We start from the raw sequence: 21,754 nt of genomic DNA, 5'->3' as shown, positions 1-21,754 counted from the left end.
TTATTTATTTATTGAAATTCACTATTTAAGTTTCAAAGGTTTAAAACTGATGTCCCTCTCCCTCTCTCTATGACAGCAACTCAGAAGGGGGCCAGAATAAAAGACCACTTGTCACGTCATGACTGTAAAACTTACCTGCCTCTGGGCGTTTATGGTTTGGTTCTCACCTACTTGGCACCTGCCTCAGAATAACCAGATAACACCTACTTAGAGTCACAGGCAAATTTGTGGCCACCGTGTTACTTTTACCGCTACCGGTTCTTTACTGCCAGTTCACTTTATTTTGCGGGTCAATGTGAATAAAGGTCCAATTAAGCCGGTGATGATTAGTGAGCGGCTTCCTCCGCGGTCAGCGCGCTGAGATCAGAGAGAAGGCTCAGGAGTTTTGCGCATGAAAAAAAAAACGAACGAAGAAGACTGCGAACGGTCCATTGAATGGAGACAAAAGAAGACAGAGACGTTGTGGTTCTGCACCACTTGGGACGAACAGTGCGGTTGTGTGTGTGTGTGTGTGTGTGTGTGTGTGTGTGTGTGTGTGTGTGTATGTGTGTGTGTGTGTGTGTGTGTGTGTGTGTGTGTGTGAATGGGCGGTGCGCTGACTTGGGTTGAGAGAGAGAGACAGTACCACCACCGGACACGAGAGAGAGAGAGACACACACACACAGAGAGAGAGAGAGAGAGAGAGAGAGAGAGAGAGAGAGATTGCGCTAGGCGAGGGACGAGAGTGTTGGTTGGAAACACACAAGGTGGATGATTCTCGTGCGTGCAGCAGCAGCAGCAGACACACCACCGTGCGTCTTTACGCTCAGAGATCACCCAGCCCTGATCTCCTAACCTCTCCTCTTTCTTGCTTGTCTAGCAGCAGCTTCACCTGCGAAGCCACAGCGGAGGACAGCGGAGCTTCTCAGCGGACACTTTGCTGACTGAGAGACGGACGCACAGAAACCTCAGCGTACTTTAACCATGGAGGAGAGTCAGTCGGAGTAGGGTAACTTACTACAACCTACACCATCCACAAGCAGACTGTCACAAAGGACGCCAATCTTCAAGATGGCCCGATAAATTCTTAACACCGTGCTTCGGAGATTGGATTGTCCATCTCTCAGTAGCGCACGAGACGAGCAGAGAGGCCGTTATTTGGTTATTTCAGTCTTCAGATGGACCGTGTGCCATCCGCACTTGCTGGTAAGATGCGCTGGATCACACTGGTGCTTGCCGGCTTGACTTTCTGGGGCAAAGTTACTATTTGTAACTGTTTCGACTACGAGGAGCCAGACTATGAATATTATGAGGAAGAGAGAGCGGAGACCATTGACTACAAGGACCCCTGCAAAGCTGGTGAGTCATTTTACTTTATTTTAGCTTTTAAATTTTAAAAGTAACACAAGAACTATATTTATTACTCTGGTCACGGTGATCCTGCCCTCCTACAGCTGGCTCCGAGGCGGCACGTGCATGTGTGTATGAGGGATGACAGCGCGCTTCTGCCAATAACCGCATAACCGGTGTCGGTGTCTGTGGCGATCTCGCAGATGCATGCCACGTGCATGCCACGGTGACGGTCACGTTAAGTCTGATGCACTTTTCAATGCACGCAAACACACAAACATGCTCACATTCAGCTCAAGCATCCCCCAGAGTCCAAATATTGGTGGCGCGCATGGATCGCATGGATGTGTAGGTTTGCGCGCGTGTGCAGATGTCAAGTCAACTAATAACAGGGATAAAAATAACAGCTGGATTTACACAGGCGCGGATTCACGTTCTGTCTCTCACACACATGCGCGTGCACACGTGATAAACATTTAACATTTGTGTAGTTGTTGTGGAGTTACACCCTGATGTGGCTTAATCGCTATGAACGAGTTTCTTGTGTGTAAAAAATAAAAGAGAGAAAATCTTTCACTGAATCGAAAATAAATGTGTCTGTTGTGTCAGCGAGTGGTTGCCAGTTTTTAAAGTTTTAAAGTTTTATACATAAAAAGTGTATTAAAAAAAAAAAAATAGGTCTTTTATTGGCTGGGGGGGGGGGGGGGGGGGGGGGGGGTTCATTTTGGATTTTATATAGTCGCTCTCTTAACCAGTCCCTCCCCTCCTAGTTATTCTCCTCTGTTAGCGCCTGGACCATAACCTTTAAATGCAGTATTTGTTGGTGACCATTTACATATCCCCATTTTATTAAGGCTGGCTATGATGGCAAATGTTTTAGACTGTTACTAGTGTAGTGATGACCAGTGGCAGCACCAGATAAGATACACCAGATAGAAACTGGTATTATTACGTTTTCAGCGGTGTGAATCATCCATGTTCTTCTGCTTATCCAATTAAGGGTTACAATTTTTGTGAAAGCCTCTTCCAGCTGTCCTAGCGCTAGAAGAAGGGGACACCCTGGACATGTCACCAGCCTGTCATATGGCTGACAGAGAAACAGACAGACACACTACCTACAATCAATTAAGAATCACTAATAACCTAATATGCGGCAGACAACCCACGGAGTCACTAGGAGATCATGCAAACACACAGAAAAGGCCCAACAGGCCAGTGGATTCAACTCAGGACGTTCTTGCTGTGAGGTAATGGTGTTTACCACCAGCCACTGTGTAAATTACTGTACCAAAGAATAATTAGATTAAATCCTTCAATCCTCACTCTTCTTATTATCTTATACAGACTATACACCTTATGCTTCTTTTTTTTTTTACCTTCACTTTATGAAAACAAGCTTGTGCTGTTGCTCAAGTTATTAATTTTTAAATATTGATGAGCTATGAAATTATTACTTTTTTCCCTAGGTTTTATGTTTTTGTTCAATTTCTCCATCATTGTTCTGCAAAAAGGTGTTCCTGTAAAACAGAAGAATACATGTACCTCAGGGCTCATGAGTATATGCACAGTGCCCTGTGGAGCTCCATCCTGTGTTGTGTTGGATGACCACAATTAACTGTGTGGTGGCCCTGGCCATTCTTGGCCACTACTTGGCTCCTCCCCTAATGATCCCTGAAGTGCACAAACCATTAATAAGAAAAATTTGGCACCTAGAAATTGTGTCTTAGGTAAAAGGGAAAATGCAGTTCAGTTTCATATACAGAGCAGCAATTCATAATCACAGTAGGCTCAAGGTGCTCGAGTTTGCTCCAAAATGAGAGAGAAAACGCCAACAACAGGACATATGTGTGTTGATCTTCTTGCTTTTAAGCCTAGAACAACGAATTTCATAGGGTAACTTAATATCTTTTTGATATATTTTTTAAGGTTTTTCTGACCCTCTCCTCTCCTCTTTCTATAAGAGGGATGTTGGGATGGTGTAAAATAAATAAGCATCTTTTAAAATCTGGATCCTTGTTTGGGGTTACACCCTCCTGACTTTGTGTGTCTTTCTCCGTGTGTGTATGTGTACATGCGTGTCCATGTGTGTTTTAGTGGTACTTAATGTTGTCTGCGATGACACATTGGACTGATAAGAACTCCACCCCAGAGCGCTAAGCGTCCGCACGCTGACCAACACACATTCTTCCCATACCAAATACACAAACCTGACAACCGTGGACATTGGCCAGTGTGTGTGTGTGTGTGCCTGCATGTGTGTTTGCTCATGTGCATGTCACACTGATCTCTATGTGGGTGATTTTTATGTTGACTCTGCAATCCCATGTCTCTGTGGCTTTTTAGCTATGCAAAGAACTTACCGTTCATTCGTTTGTGTGTGTTTTGATGGGAGCCTGGCAGGTTAAAGGGAGTCAGTAAGTCTATGCATGTTTGTGAGACCGAGCAAGTCTTTAAGGTTAAAATAACTGAGAGAAAAAACACAGCGAATGTATTTATTTTCTGAAAATATCGATGAACATAAAGAGCCTTCTATACTCAGCCGCTGAGGTTTCTTGCAGCAAATTGCATAAGCACACACGGGCACACACACTCCTAATAATAAGCCTTATAATTTTACAAGTGCCATTTGTTTTCAGGCATTTCTGTTTTATTGGACATTTGACAGTTGGCACCTTTTTACATCATTTGAACATGTATAGCTCATTTATATTAAATACTGAGTCCCCAAATTTCATTCTCCTTTTATTTTCTCCTCTGATGATATGGTTTATAATAAGAAAATGACAAAACCATCTCATCTCAGAGTCAGTGTAGGTTTTTTAAACTGTGAATCCAGCCCCACTGGTGAGGTATGAAACTGCTGTGGGTGGGGTGTGGACGACCAAGGTTAAAAAAAAATGTAATTAACTTGAATGATTTGTGCAGGATCGGATAAGTGGAAGAGGATGGATGGATTTGTGCAGAGATAATAAATATGAGTCTGGTGATGCAATGTTGATGACCTTTACTTCTCTAAAATTCAATTTGGGTCATTTTTTATTGTTAATAATTGCTAAAAGCTGTGCATGTGTGTGTAGTGGGGTCAATGAACTGTTTTTACGGCTTCTGAAGGCGGAACTTTTTTTTAGAGCCACTGGTGTGGAGGGTGCTCTGGAGCTTTGGCCTGTTTTGCATGATGCTCATCAGCAGATTCAGTTTGCTTATCCTCTCATCTGGCTCAAAGTTTGCAAAGTTTTCGTCATTTTATGGTGTCAGTTTATTGTTTAGATGCACAAGTCTTGGGCTAAAAAAATAACACTACTGTAAATACAAACGAGTAAATGATTCTGTTTTTTGTTTTATGCCTGCATCCTCACCACCTGATGTCTGTAACTGTTCCACTTAATACTGTGTGGGAGCATGTTATTTAATATCTACCTGCACATTCTGAAATACAAGCTTTCAATATGCTAATCCAGCCACAGATACGGACGCACAAATGTTTCAGTGTGAGCCTGCAGAGCCTCTGACAGACACACATGAGTGTCTGCTGATGTGCAGCTGAATTTAAACCCACTCGCACGCACACATCTGACTGTCTCCTGAGATTTTCTGGAGTAATCGTGTTGCAATTAATGCACTGACTTGGCAGCTATGTGCAGCTTGTAAGAAGTGGAAGCGCGACTCATTCCACGCCTGACCCCATGGCATCGGTCTGAGTGGTTGGTATTCCGCCTCCTGTTTTTGCTGGGAAAACACAAGGGGAATATTTGGCTGTCTGCTTATCTCCTCCGAGTCCCGCGCTGGTAGACAGGGGAACACACACTTCCATGCCTTTGTGAAGTGATTTCCCTACGCGAACACACATGCACACACACACACGGTACACACACACATGCTAAGCTCCCTCCATTCACCCGCGCTTATCTCTTCCTGGTTGTCTGCATCCTGCTACTCAGCTGGAGATGACACACATACGCGCACGCCCACACACACAAATGCGCACACGTATGTGCCCCTACGCTCACTCAAGAGTCATTCATGCTTCCTTCCAAATCACTGTTCTCATAAAATCCTCACACACATCGAGTGAAAGCTAAACAAGCCTCGGTATCTAAAGGCTGTGGGTCTTTTCTTCAGGAGGAATCAGAGACATTACTACCTTTTCTCTACTTTAAACACAATAGTCGGGCATCGTAGGAGTGTGTGTGGGCACAGTGTGTTGTTTTTTTATGGACACATCACTGAGATCAGGTGTTACAACACAAGACTTAAAAGATTTAAGAATTTTTTAAAGCAAAATTTGTTTGAGGGGTGGCACAGTGGCAAAATAGTTAAGAATTGTTGCTTGACAGCAAGAAAGTCCTAGCTTTGAATCCACTGGCTGGCACAGGCACATCTGTGTGGAATTTGCATATTCTTCCTGTGCCTGTGTGGGTTCTCTCTGGTGCTCCAACTTCCTCCCAAAGTCATGCATGTCAGATTAATCAGTGAGTCTAAAACTCTGCCACAGTTGCCAACGTCTATATTTCTGCGTTAACCACGCCACCCTGTCCAGGGTGTACTTCACCTCTTGCCCTTTGAAAGCTGAAATAGCCTCAGGCCTCCCACAATGCTAAAGTGAATAAGCAGTTCGGAGAATAGATGAATGAAATTAATGAATGAAACAAAGTTGTTTATTCTCTGCATCATGTGCACCTAAAGGAGATTGTCACTGCACATAGTCAGGTAATATGGCTAGTTACATCACAGTCTTCAATTCAACCTTTCATTGGAGGGATCACCTCATAAACTGTTTCACATTGGCTGAAGCTGATTCAGATGTGATGGTAGAATATATAAGGTACCATACTACACTGTACTTTACTGTAAAATAACTGGGATCTGTTCTATCAGTTTCTCATTTTATATGCAGATAAAAGATACTGGCACATGGGATTTAAAGAACCATTTAAAGTGTACGCCACAGTCTGAGGCAATTGCGTTATGTTGTTCACCACAGAACAAGATGCAGGGTGTGCTTGCTTGAAAGTCTGGTGGATAGGTTTGTTTTAGTCAAGAAGAACAGCAGAAAGAGCATCAAACAAAACAAATCCAAAATAAACAGGACACGGATTAAGTCAGACATACTGTAGCATGAAAAGGAGGAACTGTGGTGGAGGTTGCAAAGTGGCTTGCAGATGCACAGCAGGTGCTGTTATCAATTTTTGGGGAAAAAAATCTGATGTTGATATACATTGTACATAAATATATCCACGCAAAGTGTTATGCGTGTGTACATTTTCTACCTTCCGATGTTCTGCTAGGCCTTTACTGCAATCACCTTTAGGTGCTGCTTGTTTGTGGCTCTCTTTGTCATCATTTCCATAACATAGAAGCTGCTCTGTTGGGATGAGATCGGAAGACCGACTTGGCCAATCAAGAATATGGCCTTTATTTGGCTGGAGAAGCTATTGTGTTGTTTTTGCTATAAACTTTAGGTCATTATCCATTTGCACCGTAAAGCACTGTCTGATCAGTTTTGAAGCATTTGGCTAAGTCTGAGCAGAGAACATAACCCTGTACACTTCAAAATCTATCCTGCTACTTCTATCAGCAGTTGCATGATAAATAAAAAACACAAGTAGCCTGGTTGCACAAACAGGAATACATGTCAACGCCATAACGTTACCTCCAACATGGTTTATACATGACGTGGCATACTTTAATAATGAACTGTTTCCCCCCTTCTCCGTACTTTTGTTGTTGTTGTTTTTCTTAACAATGGGAATAATTCTATGGTTGTTCACTTTAGTTATCATCTATGGTGTTTCAGGCTTCCTTTTTTTAAACAATGCACTGGGCTAATTATACAGATCTTTTATCTGCTTAATTATTCATAGAAAGGAACAGGAGTTATAAAAGAGCTGTTTGTCAATCAATTTTTGATTTAATTTTGAGCCTTTGAAAATGTTGAGAGTGTATAATGAAATGGCTGTAATTCCTCAACAGTTAATGCAAAGCTTTTGTTGAAACCCTTGTATTAAACCTGCAAGTCTGCGCTTCAATCACATCTTTATTGTTTGATTTAAAAACCACTGTGGCACAGAGAGAAAGAAATTAGTAATGATAACCAATACAGCTGATTAGGACGAGTTTAACTCAAACTTAAATTTTCTAGAAGTGTCCCAAGTGTACCTCAGATCCTGGGATTTGAACGCCTGTGCACGTATATGTTCGCTGTGTACTGTACGTGCAGCCCACCAAGTCGTGACATGAGCTGCAGCTACTGTTCATCCCTTCCCCCATTCATCAGTAGGAAGGAAACTAGAGCAACATGTGTATGTGTACATTTGGCACCGCGGCTGCCTTGCATCTGTGTGTGTTAGCGAGAGAGCAAGTGGTCTCACTCATATTATATTAAACAGGATTTTCCCGAGCAGAGTGCTCCTGCCACTGAGCTTCCGAAGTCTTCCTCAGGATTCCCGCCTCAGCACAAACTCTGCGGCCATGCCCAGGGCCGACTGTTTGTTCTGGAGCGTCATTGTTCCGGAGCAGCAGAAGCCATGAGTCAGCATCGCCTTCACATCGCCCACCTGCCATGCACCGTTCAATTATTAAATGTCTGGGTGCTTTTATGTCACCCAGCTTTCCCTGATGGTATTTATAGAAGCAAAAAAATAAAAAATACAAAATCAGACCCATTCACACATTAATGTCTAAAGAAAAGCCTCTTTCTCCTGGCAGTCAAACTTGTTTTGTTGTCTAACTATTGTAGCAGCAAACTCCTCCCTACACTCCACCTGCTCCAGTTGCGATCTTTGATGCCTAAGCAAGCTAACGCTACAGGAAAAAAGTGATGACCATATAGCTGAGCTAGCCTAGATACGTTTAACCAAACCAGGTAAAGAGAAATATCTTTTTGAGTTCAGATCTCTGACAAAGATCTCATTAGGATCCTTATGATGTCATAAATTCTGGTCTTTAATTGCCCCCATAGATAATCAGCACTGTTGAGATCAGGTGACTGTGGAGGGCAGTTCATCGTACCTCTTCTTTCCTCTTCTTTGGTCTTCTGCTGCTGTACGACTCCTTGTGGTGCTGCTTCTCCTTTGTAAAGAGTTCACCAAACGATGTCTCCATTTCCCTCTCAATATCATACTGCTTAGGGAAATTTGAAGCACAGCTGATGGACGAACAACAGCTACAAGTTGATTATTTTAAAAATTCCTCTGATGTGAGTCAATCAATTCCGCCTGAGTCTCATGTGAACGCTGCTCCACTGGAAAGATTTCATGCCTTCACTTGATTTATGCACTGTAATCTAACTGAAATCCAACTTCAAATGAAGTTACTCATCCGGTAATTGAAACTATGTAGTCACACCTGGGTTCAGCTATCTGCGATCTCAACAAGAACAACATTGTTCTCTGTTCTATGACTTTCATTTGTGCATTTAAAGGCCAGTTGGCTGCTCGTTCCCTGGGTGCAGACCCGGGGCACGCCGACGAGAAACCGAGCCGTAATCACGTCCCGTCACAATGTCTGGCCAAACCCATGACCCGCTAGAGAGGAATCCCAGTGTCACAGTAAAGTGATTAGGGGGTTACACCAGCTCTGTAAGTGCATGCGTCATATGATATCATGTTATTCTGTCTCATACCAAACATGTCTTTGTGCGATCTCGCTGTCAATTTATAGTTCAGAGTTCTAAGTGAGCGAGGCCTTTAAAATCTTTTCATTCATTTCAGATTCAGATACAGCAGCCAGTTCGCAGTCAGGTCACAGCACATTTAAGGTCAAGACCTTAGAAAAAGAGAAAACCCCCTTTGAGCAATGAACAGTGGAGATAAGGGGATTTTTACTCAACATATTTGTGCTCTTCTACACTTTACCTTCCATCCATAGCATTTTATAACATTTTCTTCTTTTCCTTTTGATCTCTTGGCATAGACTACTAGCAATATTTACTGAAAAAACTAAAAATAGCTCCACTTGGACAAAAGCTCCTCTTAACTGGATTTGTTTATGATCAGTCTGGACCTCATTCCGGGTCATTTCAAATGTCCAGGTGTGTGCCTCACGGCCCTGCCATCTGTTTTCAGCTGTGTTCACGGATGAAGAAACTGTGCTTATTCTAATCTCTAGACAAACACACACGCACACTGTGGCGCAGGTAAACACAGTGATGTGTCAGTGTACAAGTGTGTAACTGGGTCTTTGTCAGTGTCTGGGACTATATTTACGTCTGTAAAAATATATAATTAGAGTTTGCGTGTTTTGTATGGAGTCAGACCTCAGTGCGACTGGTGATTTTAAAGTTTCTAATTATGGCTTCAATTCAGTGAATACTCACCAACATACTGTAAGTACCCTGTTTTATTCAGGATTTTTTTCTATTGCATGTCACTCTTGTCTCTTGCCTCTGTGTCTCTCTCTTTCAAATCTACTTGCAGCAGGGTGTGGGTATGAACATTTTTGGACTTGGAATAAGCAGCTACATTTTTCACATTTTTTTTTTACCAGTGATAGAAAAACTGCAGCATCTCTTTACATTCCAGCACCTTGGCGTAAGTGCAGTAGCTCATCATTATTCCATCTTACACTCTAAGAAGAATAGAAACGGCCGTTTCAGTTTCAAGTGCTACTCAAAGTCATACTTTGCTTCACAATGGACAATGGGGGCTTTGGGCAGTTTGGTTTCACAGCAGTTATTTTGGGTTTCGGGATAAAAAAAATCCATAGAGACAATCCATGTAGCATCTCCAGGAATTTCAACACTTTACAATTTGTGTTTGAATCTAATGTTTGATCAGAGTGTTGTGAACGTTATGAAGGTTGGTACGTGGGCTTGTGTTACACATAGGCTTTGACACAAACCCCCTCTGTGTACTCTGTAAAGGAAGGCCAACTTGAAAGTGCTTTAAACTTGTAATTTTTGGAATGGTCATTGGCGCCTGACTCCTTTGGTTGGCTATGGTTGGTTTTACTATTTATTTATTTATGGCCTCTGCCGATATTAACCTGGGGAGATCTATGGTTTCAATCACCAGTTTCAAAACTTATTGAATATGGGTTTTTTTATTTGCAAATTTTGTAAATTAGGAGTAAAATAGATAATAAGAAGCAAACTCACCAAGGCAGCTCACTCTCCAATATTTACCTTTAAAGGAAATATTGTATTTTGTATAAATTTATTTGGGTTTTTAAATTCAAGAAGTTTGTAGTGCAGTAAAAGTCAGATAAGGGATTACAGGTATTGATTTGTAAACAATCTGACATGAATAACTTGATACATGTAGATATGATTTTCTATATGCCAATATGTTTTTGATACAAACAATGGCAGTAAGAAATTTTGACTTTCAGATCAATCTGTTGATGTTGAAGGAGAGGTCAGAGGTCAACATGATATTTTAACTCTTTATATGGTACTTTATACATATTGACAATACATACTGAACTTGTAAGATTCATAGTTTCTTAGTCATAAAGCTTTTTGTCAGCTTGGTAAAAAAAAAATCATGGAGCTGATTTTAAAGATCTTGAGCAGTGTCCAAGTCTTTCAGTCAGTTCCACTTGTCGTGCCTAACTTTAAAAGACCGAGATGGTGATGGGCAAAATGCCCAAGCTGAGGTTTCAGAATATTAGTTGACAAACCAGTGGAGGCATCTATATCCATTTTTTAATCTTTGGTATCACCGTTGTCTCTTACAAGGGAACATGGAAACCTTGAATCCATGTTAGGCTTTTTAATGTAATCATATTTTTTACAAGGCAGCACGGTGGCACGATAGTTAGCACTGTTGCCGCACAGCAAGAAGGTCCTGAGTTCAATTCCACCATCAGGCCGGGGTCTTTCTGTGTGGAGTTTGCATGTTCTCCCCGTGTTTGCGTGGGTTCCCTCCGGGTACTCCGGCTTCCTCCCACCGTCCAAAGACATGCAACTTGTGGGGACAGGTTAATTGGATAATCCAAATTGCCACTAGGTGTGAATGTGCGAGTGAAAGTGAGTGCGAATGGTTGTCTGTCCCTGTGTGTTGGCCCTGCGACAGACTGGCGACCTGTCCAGGGTGTACCCCGCCTCTCGCCCTATGACAGCTGGGATAGGCTCCAGCGCCCCCCGCGACCCTGAAAAAGGATAAGCGGAAGTGAATGGATGGATGGATGGATATTTTTTACACTTAAAAGATCATGTTAGCTTCCAGGCTCATTGGTATTTCCCCTCACTTTGCCACTGGTTTGCTCTACTACATGTTTCAGTTAAAGCCTTTGAAAAACAAGCCAATACGATTGGCTTCCATTTGAGTATTTATGCACAATCGCTTTAGTCTTGTGCATAAATTCATCACACAGGCTGCTTGCTCATCCGGGACTTCTTTTAAAACAGAATCATTTATAGCAGAGTCGAGTTTAAATCGCGGCTGAGCCTAAAGAAGTAAAAGAATTTGAAGCCAGAGAGTGAAGTAATGCTTCAAAATATCAGGAGCGCCAATGGGTAAATCAAAGTGTGATAATCCAGTTCTGACCAATGCAAAGGAACTATCTTCAGCTGCTCCCTTATTTCCCAAGGGGTTACCACTGCGGATGGATCCACATATTTCATTTGGCACAAATTTTACGCTGGCTGCCTTTCCTGATGCAACCCTCCTGTTTATCCGGCACTAGGATTACACCAGCTTGCGACCCCTGAGGCTGGGTTCATGTCTTCTCCTGGTCTAGAACTGGGAATCTTTCACGTGTAAGGCAAATGTGGTAATCACTACACAACAGAGCATACACACAGTATATATATTTTTTAAAAATGCACAAAACAGGTTCTTTACAGTATAAACACAGATTTTCTTCTTAACAAAGCTGAGGTTTCAATAGTGAACAGATATTTGGGTGGAGCACCAATTTAATAAATCCACTTCATAAGCTCTCAGCTCAAAAGCATGCCGTATTGTAACTCTTTGAGGCCTGCATTTTTGGTACTTTGCCTCATCGTGACCTTTTCCGGCACCATCAGTGTTGAACTGCAGCACCTGCTGTTGGTCGCGAAGGGTTAAAGTAGATAAAGCAGCTTGCACAATGATTAGTTTTGGAGAAAATCCTCAAACGGGGCCGAGATAATCTCTTTTTTAATATAACGGCACGTTTGCAGCCACATTTATATATAGCATAATAATATCACACGAGTGAACGGGCTCATATACATGCACGTTCACACACATGGATGCCCACATCTTAGCCCACCTACACTGTGACCTTATATTTGCTTAATGAGGAGCTTAGTGAGGTGTGTGTGTGTGTGCGGTCATTGTGTATGTGTGTCTGTGGTAGATACACCCCAGTGAGTACAGCATGAGTGCAGAATGCAGTAGTGCATAATTGTATACTGTACTGTAGTGCAGTCACAATGTACAGAAAAACACCTGCTACATTTATCACAAATAACATTTAACATTAAACAAATTTGTTTAAAAAAATCTGTTAATCTAGCTGCATTTTCACCATCTTAGTTTGACAATGTCTTATGTGACAGATTAAATATCTTGAGAACTAAGTAGTTTACTTTCTTCCCTTGAAAGCTGCTGGCATCTCCTTTAAACGAGGGCTCTGATGTGATCAAAACCCCTTTTAAAAGCTTTAATGAAGCCTCGAGTCTCTTTGTCTTTTTGGAAACTTTGCACAATAAATCCATACCGACAGATGCGGTAATGAAGGTGTTCTCTGGTCACATATGCAATTTTCAATGCCTGAAACGCCCCTGTTGTTGTTAGCGTAGCTTTTAGCAATCCCATGATGCCTTGTTTGGTTGGAACATGGCCATCAGTGGCTGTGCTACAAACCTGCCAAGTAATTAAAAGGGCTAACTGGACATCTGAGTTGCAACTCATTGCATGGAATAACAGCAGATTGACCTCATTCTCTATAGACGTGCACTTTCAGGGTAGTGAAAGCATAATGAATAAATCAGCATAGATGCAATGAATAATATGTACATTCTCCTTTACACGTGTCTATAACATTGTAAGCTGTGTGCTCAGGGTGTGTTGAGCATTCATAGATATACATACTTATTATTCAGGCTATTTTTTAACTAAAACCTGGTTGTTCTGAAAACAGATGGTACGTTACAAAGCTGAAGCCAGACAAACATTACTACACAGGAAATAATCACTTCGATCTATAACTTCATCAGTTATAGTGATGGGCTCGTTCGCCACCTCTTTGCACTCGCATTTTGAGCGTAGTTTGTTTTGCAAAAAAGAGACAAATCATACATCAATCAACATTAAATATGCATTTCACTGATAGCATTAGGATTAGTATTATCATTCCAGTTTGAATGCTGTTATCACAAACTCTACTGGGAAAGATAATGCATTGAAACATATCTGTGGCAGCACTCAAATGAACATGGCAACGACTGCTTCAGTGAGTGTTTAAACTAGTTTAAGAGAAACCCAAGCAAAAACAAAAATCTTTTTCATCTAGTGATCACAAAAAAATCATAAACAACCATAAAAGTTCAGGCAGGGAAATATAATACATGACTAAAATAGGGCAGCCATTATTTTTTATTTAAATCCTAATTGAATCGCATTGTGTTATCATTGTATTAAAAGCTCATGTTCGATTGCTCTTTTGCATCAGTGTGTGCGTGCTTTGTTCAGATGACAATGAGTGACGCTCGCATCTGTTGGACATTTGCTGTCAGGCTGCAGAATTACTTGCAGAAAGCTGACTTCAGCTGTGTCTGCTTGAGAACTTGATCAATAAGACACAAAGCAGTCTAGCTGCTAGCTGGCAACATGGTGGGCTGGTGGGGTGAATACGTGTGAGTAGTGATGCCTCTACCTCTCAGACTGTGTTTGGTGCATTACTGTTGTGTGTGTGCTTCTGTGTGTGTTTGCTGCAGTGCCCCTGCTGAAGGGCGAACAGTAAGGCCCTGGTCAGCATGATGTAGACCTCCTGGGACGTCCTGGGGTTTTTGGATCAATACCTTTCCTCCTGCATCTCCCTGCATCACTGTTCTCATCCCTCCTCACCCCGTGGCTTGACTTTGGGCTATTTATGGTATCTCTATGGATTAACAAGACCCCAACAATCAATGGGCCAAACTTACTATCACTGTACTCCCCCTCCACTTCTCACTTTGTATCTCTGCTTGTGTCAGCTCCTTTTCTCTGGAAAACTTTTAGTCCTTATATTTTTCCCTTGTTGTCCTGAAATGTTCAGAGCCAAGAGAAGTGTAATCTCAGGACACTGTCACATTCACGCTGCCCCACAAATAGGAGCACAAATGAAGGGAAAGTCTTTTTCCAATGCACATGCAAGGTGATGCAGACTGTGTTTGTACGAGGATTGTCACATTGTCCTTTTGCTGTTGAAGTAGCAGATTTAAGTCGATTGTTTGTTCAGTTTTTTTGTTTTTTCACCCTTCTGTGGCTCACTATGACAGCAGAGAACATACTAGAGGAAAACTTTGTCACCCACAGCAATTTGGCGTCAGAAATAACAATTCTAATAGGCCTATCCAGACCACATCTTAAAAAACGTGCTGGTGTAATTGTGCTGTTTTTGCGACTTTATGTGTCAAAGTCGCACCCAGATCAGCCTTTTAACATAGTATTAAACCTCTTTTTATGTTGTGTTATGTTATGTTTTTAAATGGTTGTCCTTTCAACCAGGGATTAATCCAATCCAGACTCTTGTTATAAAATGCCCAGGGAAAAAATATATTTAAAGGGATTGCAGAGTCTGTTTTGCATTCACTCTTGCATAAATAACAGAGCTGCAAATACTCGAAAAATGACAGCAAAAAGTTTGATTAGTACCATTCATGACAAATGAAAAATGGGTTTTCCTAAACAAATCTCTTTCCAAGCTGAACTGTGCACAAGCTGTGTGACGTACTACCCTCATTAAAATACCAAAAACTGGTTGGTCATCTCTGTGGAGCTCAGCATGAACCCAGTAGCAACCACCACCTGTAGCTCAGAGTCAGATTTAGTGAATCATGAAAGATTAATTAAAGAAATTTTTCAGACTTCAGAAGTTAAATTCTGATGCTTTTTGTTGCTGTAGACTACTTTGGACTATTGTGCGAACAAAGCCAGCTGCTGGTCATTTGCAGTATCGTTGCTCTCTCTCGATTGTACAATGTGCATTTGGTAAATTCTGTAATAAAAGCAGGGATTACTATGATGTTTAATAAATGCATATCTTCGCACATCTACTTCTTTTACTGTTTCAAGCTACCTCCACTGTTTATACTAAGGCAGCCTGATCAGATGCTGGCTCTTTCTGGTTTTAAAGGTGACTTTTTACATAATATATACAAATAAACACATTGCTTCACATCCAGCTCTAATTTAGATTGCTATCCTTCCAATCTAAGCAAAATATAAAACACCACTGAGCTACACACACTCCCAGACTGCATCTGATGTTGTTATTCATAAATCTATGGACGCTGTGGTTTGCTCTTCTCTGTAACAATAGTGCCGAGTTGAGCACAATGGCACCCTGACCCCTTTTCCTTTAGCGGCAATCCCGATTAGCTAAGTGACAATCTTCTCCCGTGCCATTGTTAGTATATTAGTGTCTTGAATCCCTGTGGAGGCCAATAACTTAGCTCAGCTAATCACTCAGAGATGACTATCGTTCAGTTGTCCATTGTTACAAGCTAGCGGGGTAATTGTGTTTACGTGTGTGTCTATGTGTATGTGTGTGTGTTGGACTGAGGTGATGAAGAGACTGAGGAGGGAAGGTCTATTACAGTACGTGCACTGCAGCTGTTTTTGCCGCCGTGTAGCTTCTCAAAGGTATCAAGGTATCACTGCAGCTCGCCTGTAGACCTGACATTTGAAAAATCGAAGCAGCGTGCTCCCTGATGGTGATGCTGGACCAAAAGTTCTGTTTAAGTTTTTGATTTGTCCTTTTCATGTACAAACATAGATAAATGATGATTTTTTTAAGCATGCACATTTTTATCTGTTTTCAGGGTTACCCTGAAATGACTACACTTTATGTTTTCTCATTAATCTCATTAATATATCAAAAAATGAAGCAAAAACAGGTTTTTGGACTGCTTTTTAATGTCAGCATCATCAACATCAACCTGTTCTTCTCAGCAGGATGGTTGAAAGGAGAATGAATGGGGTGTGAAGGTGCACAGCCACATTCAGGTCCTTTTTTCAGAAATCCTGCATTTTATTCATGGAGCTTTTAGAGATCTAGAGATTTAGGAGTTTTCCTTGTGTTTTCTTGGCTAATATGTTGTGGTTGTCTTTTGTTGAAATGTAAACAACAAAATGGAGTGCTTGAAGCTTGAAGCTCCTAAGGAAGCACAGACTGGAGCCACTCCTATTTTGCATTTAGAGGAACCCACTGAAGTGGTCTGAGCATCCGATCGGATGTTTCCACTTTCATTAAAAGTAACTGGTAGAAGATCACGAGGTAGCCCCAGAACAGGCTTGATAGATTATATCTCATTTGTCCAGGAAAAAGAGAGGATGTCAGTGGTGCAAGGGCAGGAGTAGAGAGAGTAAACAGCAGAGCAGTGAGTGTCCTGATTTCAGGCCACTGTAACAGCCACTGTTACCAGTGTTGAGGTTACTTAATTACTCCCTGGAGAAAGTAATTTGTTACACTACTTGTTACATTACTTATACATTACTTCATAAGACGACCTGAAATGCATATAAACCATAGCCCCACATGCTAACACACCAATCTCTTAATGAGGACACACACTTTTTTTTAACAGTGTTTAAATTTGAACATAAAACGAAGTTTGAAACCAGAGCAAAGAGACTTCAAAGTAATTGCCACAGTGATTATACTGTAGAAACATGTACAGGTGTAAAGGAGGCTTTAAGCCTGACTGCCCTTCATTGTCTTTGTTACCTGTTCAAATTCAGGCTCTGGCTGCTTGGAGGGGTCAGCATGCACTCAACTTTAAGGCCATTCTTGATTCTTGACTAGTTTGTGTTAACGTGCTGTCTGTGCAGCTGCTTGTGGAAAGCTGATGTTGTATTTGCAAGAAAAGGACACCTTTCATATGTTTTTCTTTCCATTTGCCCGGCATGCAACTGAAGAACCTTTGTATAGAAAGTGATTATGTAATTGTAACTGTAATCTGATTACTGAATTTAGTGCAGCAATGTGTTACATTATTGTGTTACTGATTTACATGTTTACACCCAACACTGAAGATAGCCGTGTGTGTGTGTGTGTGTGTGTGTGTGTGTGTGTGTGTGTGTGTGTAGCAATACACAGCTGCTTTGATCTCTGAGTTTATATCAGATACACATTTCTGTATATTAGAGCAGAGGTTCTGGCAATTGATTGTATAGCTGTGCAGGAAGTTAGACAGTTGATTGCCAGAAGGTTAAATTAAGTCATAACTTCAAAAGTAATAGATGTCACTGAGTAATTTCCTGGTATGTGTGACATCTACCTTAGCAGCTGCCCAGACTGTAACAAAAGGATATTTGTATTTTCCTAATCCGAGAAACCACGACCACTGAACTGGAGGTTGTAATAGGTCAAATACTTTGAACATGAATCAGACTTCAGAACAAATAAATCCCTGCTGTAACAACCTTCAAATGTTAGTTTACAATAGGACTACAGGTACATTTAAGTTCTTTCTGTTCCCATGTGTTAAATAAAAGTAGAATGAAACAAACATTTCCATTTCCACTCTCACTGTTGTACATGTGGTGTTTGAAACACAATATTCCGTTTAACTTGTAATTAACTTTTATTTTTCATTATTCTTTGTTTTTTTTTTTTAGGTTTTTTTTTATGCAGCCATATATGATAAATGACACTACTTTGAGTAGTGACATTTATCATATATGGCTGCACATTACAAAGACATTATATATAACAGGGGGAGGCAACTCCAGGCCTCGAGTGCCGGTGTCCTGGAGGTTTTAGATGTGTCCATGATCCATCACAGCTGATTTAAAGGGCTAAATGACTCCTCAGCATTTCTTGAAGTTCTCCAGAAGACTGGTAATGAACTAATCATTTGATTCAGGTGTGTTAACCCAGGGTGCGATCTAAAACCTGCAGGACACCGACACTTGAGGCCTGGAGTTGCCTACCCCTGATATATAACATGACATTGAACATCAAGAATTTATTAACTACAGTGCTTCTGGAAAAACACCTCATACATATGAACCATTATTAAAACTGCTATTTAGAAAAAGGTGACCTCAGAGTCTGAAAGGTCAATACAAACTAGCTTAAACCAACATTGTATCTCATGGCCAGCAGGGGGCGACTCCTGTGGTTTCAAAAGAAGTCTAACTATGTAAAAGTCTCTGAGAAAATTATCTCACTGTTCACTACATTGATTACCTGTAGAAACATTTTTTCTTGTGAGTTTATGGGCTCAATTACAAGTTTAGCATCTTTTTTAAATACAAAATGAATTCATAAATCATGATCGTGATTGCAATAGTCTCAGCTTGACCTGGTCGCGCAGGTGGCTGCTTGTACTTCATCTTGGTTCTCCTGGAGGTTCCTTACTGTTAAAAGGGAGTTCTTCCCCCCCACTGTCGCTCAGTGCTGCTCATAAAGGATCATCTGATTGCTGGGTTCCTCTCACCAATATTGCCCTTACCTTCCAGCATAAACCACTTTAATGCAACTATGGTTATGGTTTGTTGCTATATAGATATGACTGACGTAAACTGAATTACAGCAGTGTAGACTCTGGGAAGGGGCAAACCTGTGATTGGTAAGTTACTACTGTCTATGTGTGCAGTGTCCCTCAGCCTCTCACTTGCGACGTGGTCACCGTCTCTCAAGTTGAGGCATCAAAACTGAAGTTCACAAACTTCAGAAACATTGTTTTGTTCTTAGTTAGATTGCTGTGCTGTTAAATTAGCCGGTACAACATCACACTCTTTGGCTCCTGTTGGTCTCAAACTGAAAAACACATTTGTTACACTTCAGCACATTGTGATTCTAGTCATGGTTTGGCTTTGTGTTTGAACTTTACAAGTATGCACTAAGATGGTCAACAGAAATGCAATCATTTTCACTTTTTATAACAGTATTAGGATTTGATAATAACTGGAAACTGTTCTCTTACTTCCAGCTGTATTTTGGGGTGACATCGCATTAGATGAGGAAGACCTGCGCATGTTCCAGATTGACAGGACGATAGACCTGACACAACACACACACATGCACACACACTCTCGACAGGGGCACACGTCTGGTAAGTGGACTCACTCTAACTGTGACTGTTTTGTGTTTTCTTTGAAACTCTCTCATCACCCATCAGTTGCAGAGTAGAGTAGCTTGAAAAGGAAGGAAGTAAACAGGAGGTCACCTGAGGACAACAGGATCTGTCATTGTCTAATTTTTCTTTGCTTTTTTTTGTTTGCCAGGTGGAATCGAGGAACATGAAACTCTGAAGAAGAGAGGGTCTTTATACCTTCTGCTAGAAAGAATACGTAGGTTTGGTTTTGGTAAGCAAACTAAAATTCATCACATGCTGTTTTTCAAACTTTAAGTATCTTCATGAAACCTGCTGAGTCTGGATGATGGAGTCATTAATGTTTATGGAACTGGATGACCAAGACAGCCTATTGGTTTTCTTTTCAAGCAAAATTTCTTTTCCCCTTGAAACTGCAACCAAGAAAAAAACAATAAAGACACAGTAAAGCATTTAAGATACACAAATTAGGCTACAGTCCCAGTGAGATAAACTTTTTTTCTTTCAATTTAATAGGAATCATGGTGATATGCTGTGTTATGTGAAAGAAATTTTCACAGGACATTATACAGTCCTGCAAACAACTAAGCACACCCCATGATTCCTTAGCTAGGAGAACCACCTTTAGCAGCAATAATTTGGAGTAATCATTATCTGTATGACTTTATCAGTCCTTTGCATTGTTGGGGAGGAATTTTGGCCCACTCTTCATAACAATGTCTCTTTCACTTCTTTGAGGTTTGTGGGCATTTTGCTTATGCAAGCTCTTTTAAGGTCCCACCATAGATATTTCAATCGGGTTGAGGTCTGGACTTTGACAGCATCATTACAACGCCTTGATTCTTTTCTTTTTCAGTCATTCTTTTGTAGATTTCATGTGGTGCATGAGATCATTATCCTATTGCATGACCTAATTTGGGTCGAGCTTTAGCTGTCAAACAGATGGCCCCACATTTGACTCTAGAATACTTTTGTATACTGGAGTTCGTGGTCTACTAAGTGACTGCAAGGTGTCCAGGCTGTGTGGCTGCAAAACAAGCCCAAATCATCACTGCTCCATCACAGTGGTGACAGCTGCTGTGAGGTGTTTTTTGGTGATATGCTGTATTTGGTTTTCTCCAAATGTAGTGCTCTGCATTATGGGTAACCATCTTCATTTTAATTTCATCTGTGCAAAAGACATTGTTCTATAAGTTTTGGGGTTTCCCCTGAGAGCCTTCTAAACAAGCCATACTTGTTCTCTTTCTAAGTGTAACTGTCATGAACTTTAACGTTTAACACGTTGGGGCCTGTAGAGTCTCAGATGTAGCTCTTGGGTTTTTTGCAGTCCAAGCATTGTGGGGTCATCCAGGTTGTGGCACTGCGTTAATACACAGCTGAATGCTCCAGACTGCCGAAAGTTCTGGTTTTATGGAGGTGCTCACACTTGCTCATGATCAGTTACTTAAGTGCATTTAATTAGCAGCACCTGGCTGCTATTTCAACCCTTAACTCCAATAGAAGCAGTAAGGCTGTACTACGTTTTTCACCCTCTGCTTCTGCAGTTTAGTTTTGCTTTGTGACACAGTGAAATATGTCATGTTTCACAGATTGCTGTGAAAGCTCTCTTTTTCACATGGCTGTAACTACACCATAAACTTTTATGAGGGCCCACTCATGAAAACCAAAGTCATACCACAAATCAGTGACTGATTTTTCTAGAAGAAGCACCAAATAATCACATCGTAGAAAGTAACAACCATGGTAGCTTGTTAGAAAAGTGCCTTTTCCTTCCAAGAATCCTCAGACAACTTGCTCATCTTTCTGGGATTATTTTAAATTGAAATTTCATCAAACCCTAAAAGCCTGTTTTGCTGTTTAGGCAAATGAAGTGCTTCACAATGAGGAAATAGAGACACCAGAAGCAGATCTAGAGACTGAATCCATTACAAGTTTACTTGTTTTCAGTTCTTCCAAGTGTTGATAGACCTGACAAAGCTGCAACACAACCTCTGGTCTACACACTGATATCTGGCACCACTGAAAGTTTGCTATACTTTTATTTTTTAGAACTTGACTCAATGTAAATGTAAAAAGCTGCATTGCATTAGCATAACTACATTATGTCTGTTTGAGTTTTATTACTGTGGGCCTTTAAAACAAACTGTGAAAGGTCAAATATAACAAGAAGCATCATTATCCAATACTGTGGAAGCACATTTATGACCTCATATTTATAACATTTATTAGGTT

The 21,754-nt window shown here is 41.0% G+C and overlaps 1 protein-coding gene across 1 annotated transcript in view; it reads left to right on the top strand.

The window, feature by feature from the left end:
- Positions 1 to 755: 755 nt before the first annotated feature.
- The window catches only part of tll1 (tolloid-like 1), a 59,407-nt gene continuing 38,408 nt past the window's right edge, over positions 756 to 21,754 (top strand). The window contains exons 1-3 of the mRNA XM_006796089.3: positions 756 to 1,338; positions 19,400 to 19,522; positions 19,695 to 19,775. Of these exons, the coding sequence (XP_006796152.2) occupies positions 1,158 to 1,338; positions 19,400 to 19,522; positions 19,695 to 19,775 (385 nt within the window). The 5' untranslated portion in view covers positions 756 to 1,157. The remainder of the gene's footprint in view (positions 1,339 to 19,399; positions 19,523 to 19,694; positions 19,776 to 21,754) is intronic.

The sequence above is a fragment of the Neolamprologus brichardi genome, chromosome 6, assembly GCF_056152115.1.
Source record: "Neolamprologus brichardi isolate AB-2024 chromosome 6, ASM5615211v1, whole genome shotgun sequence".
NCBI classification, from domain to species: domain Eukaryota; kingdom Metazoa; phylum Chordata; class Actinopteri; order Cichliformes; family Cichlidae; genus Neolamprologus; species Neolamprologus brichardi.
This window is presented reverse-complemented; position numbering and strand designations above follow the sequence as displayed.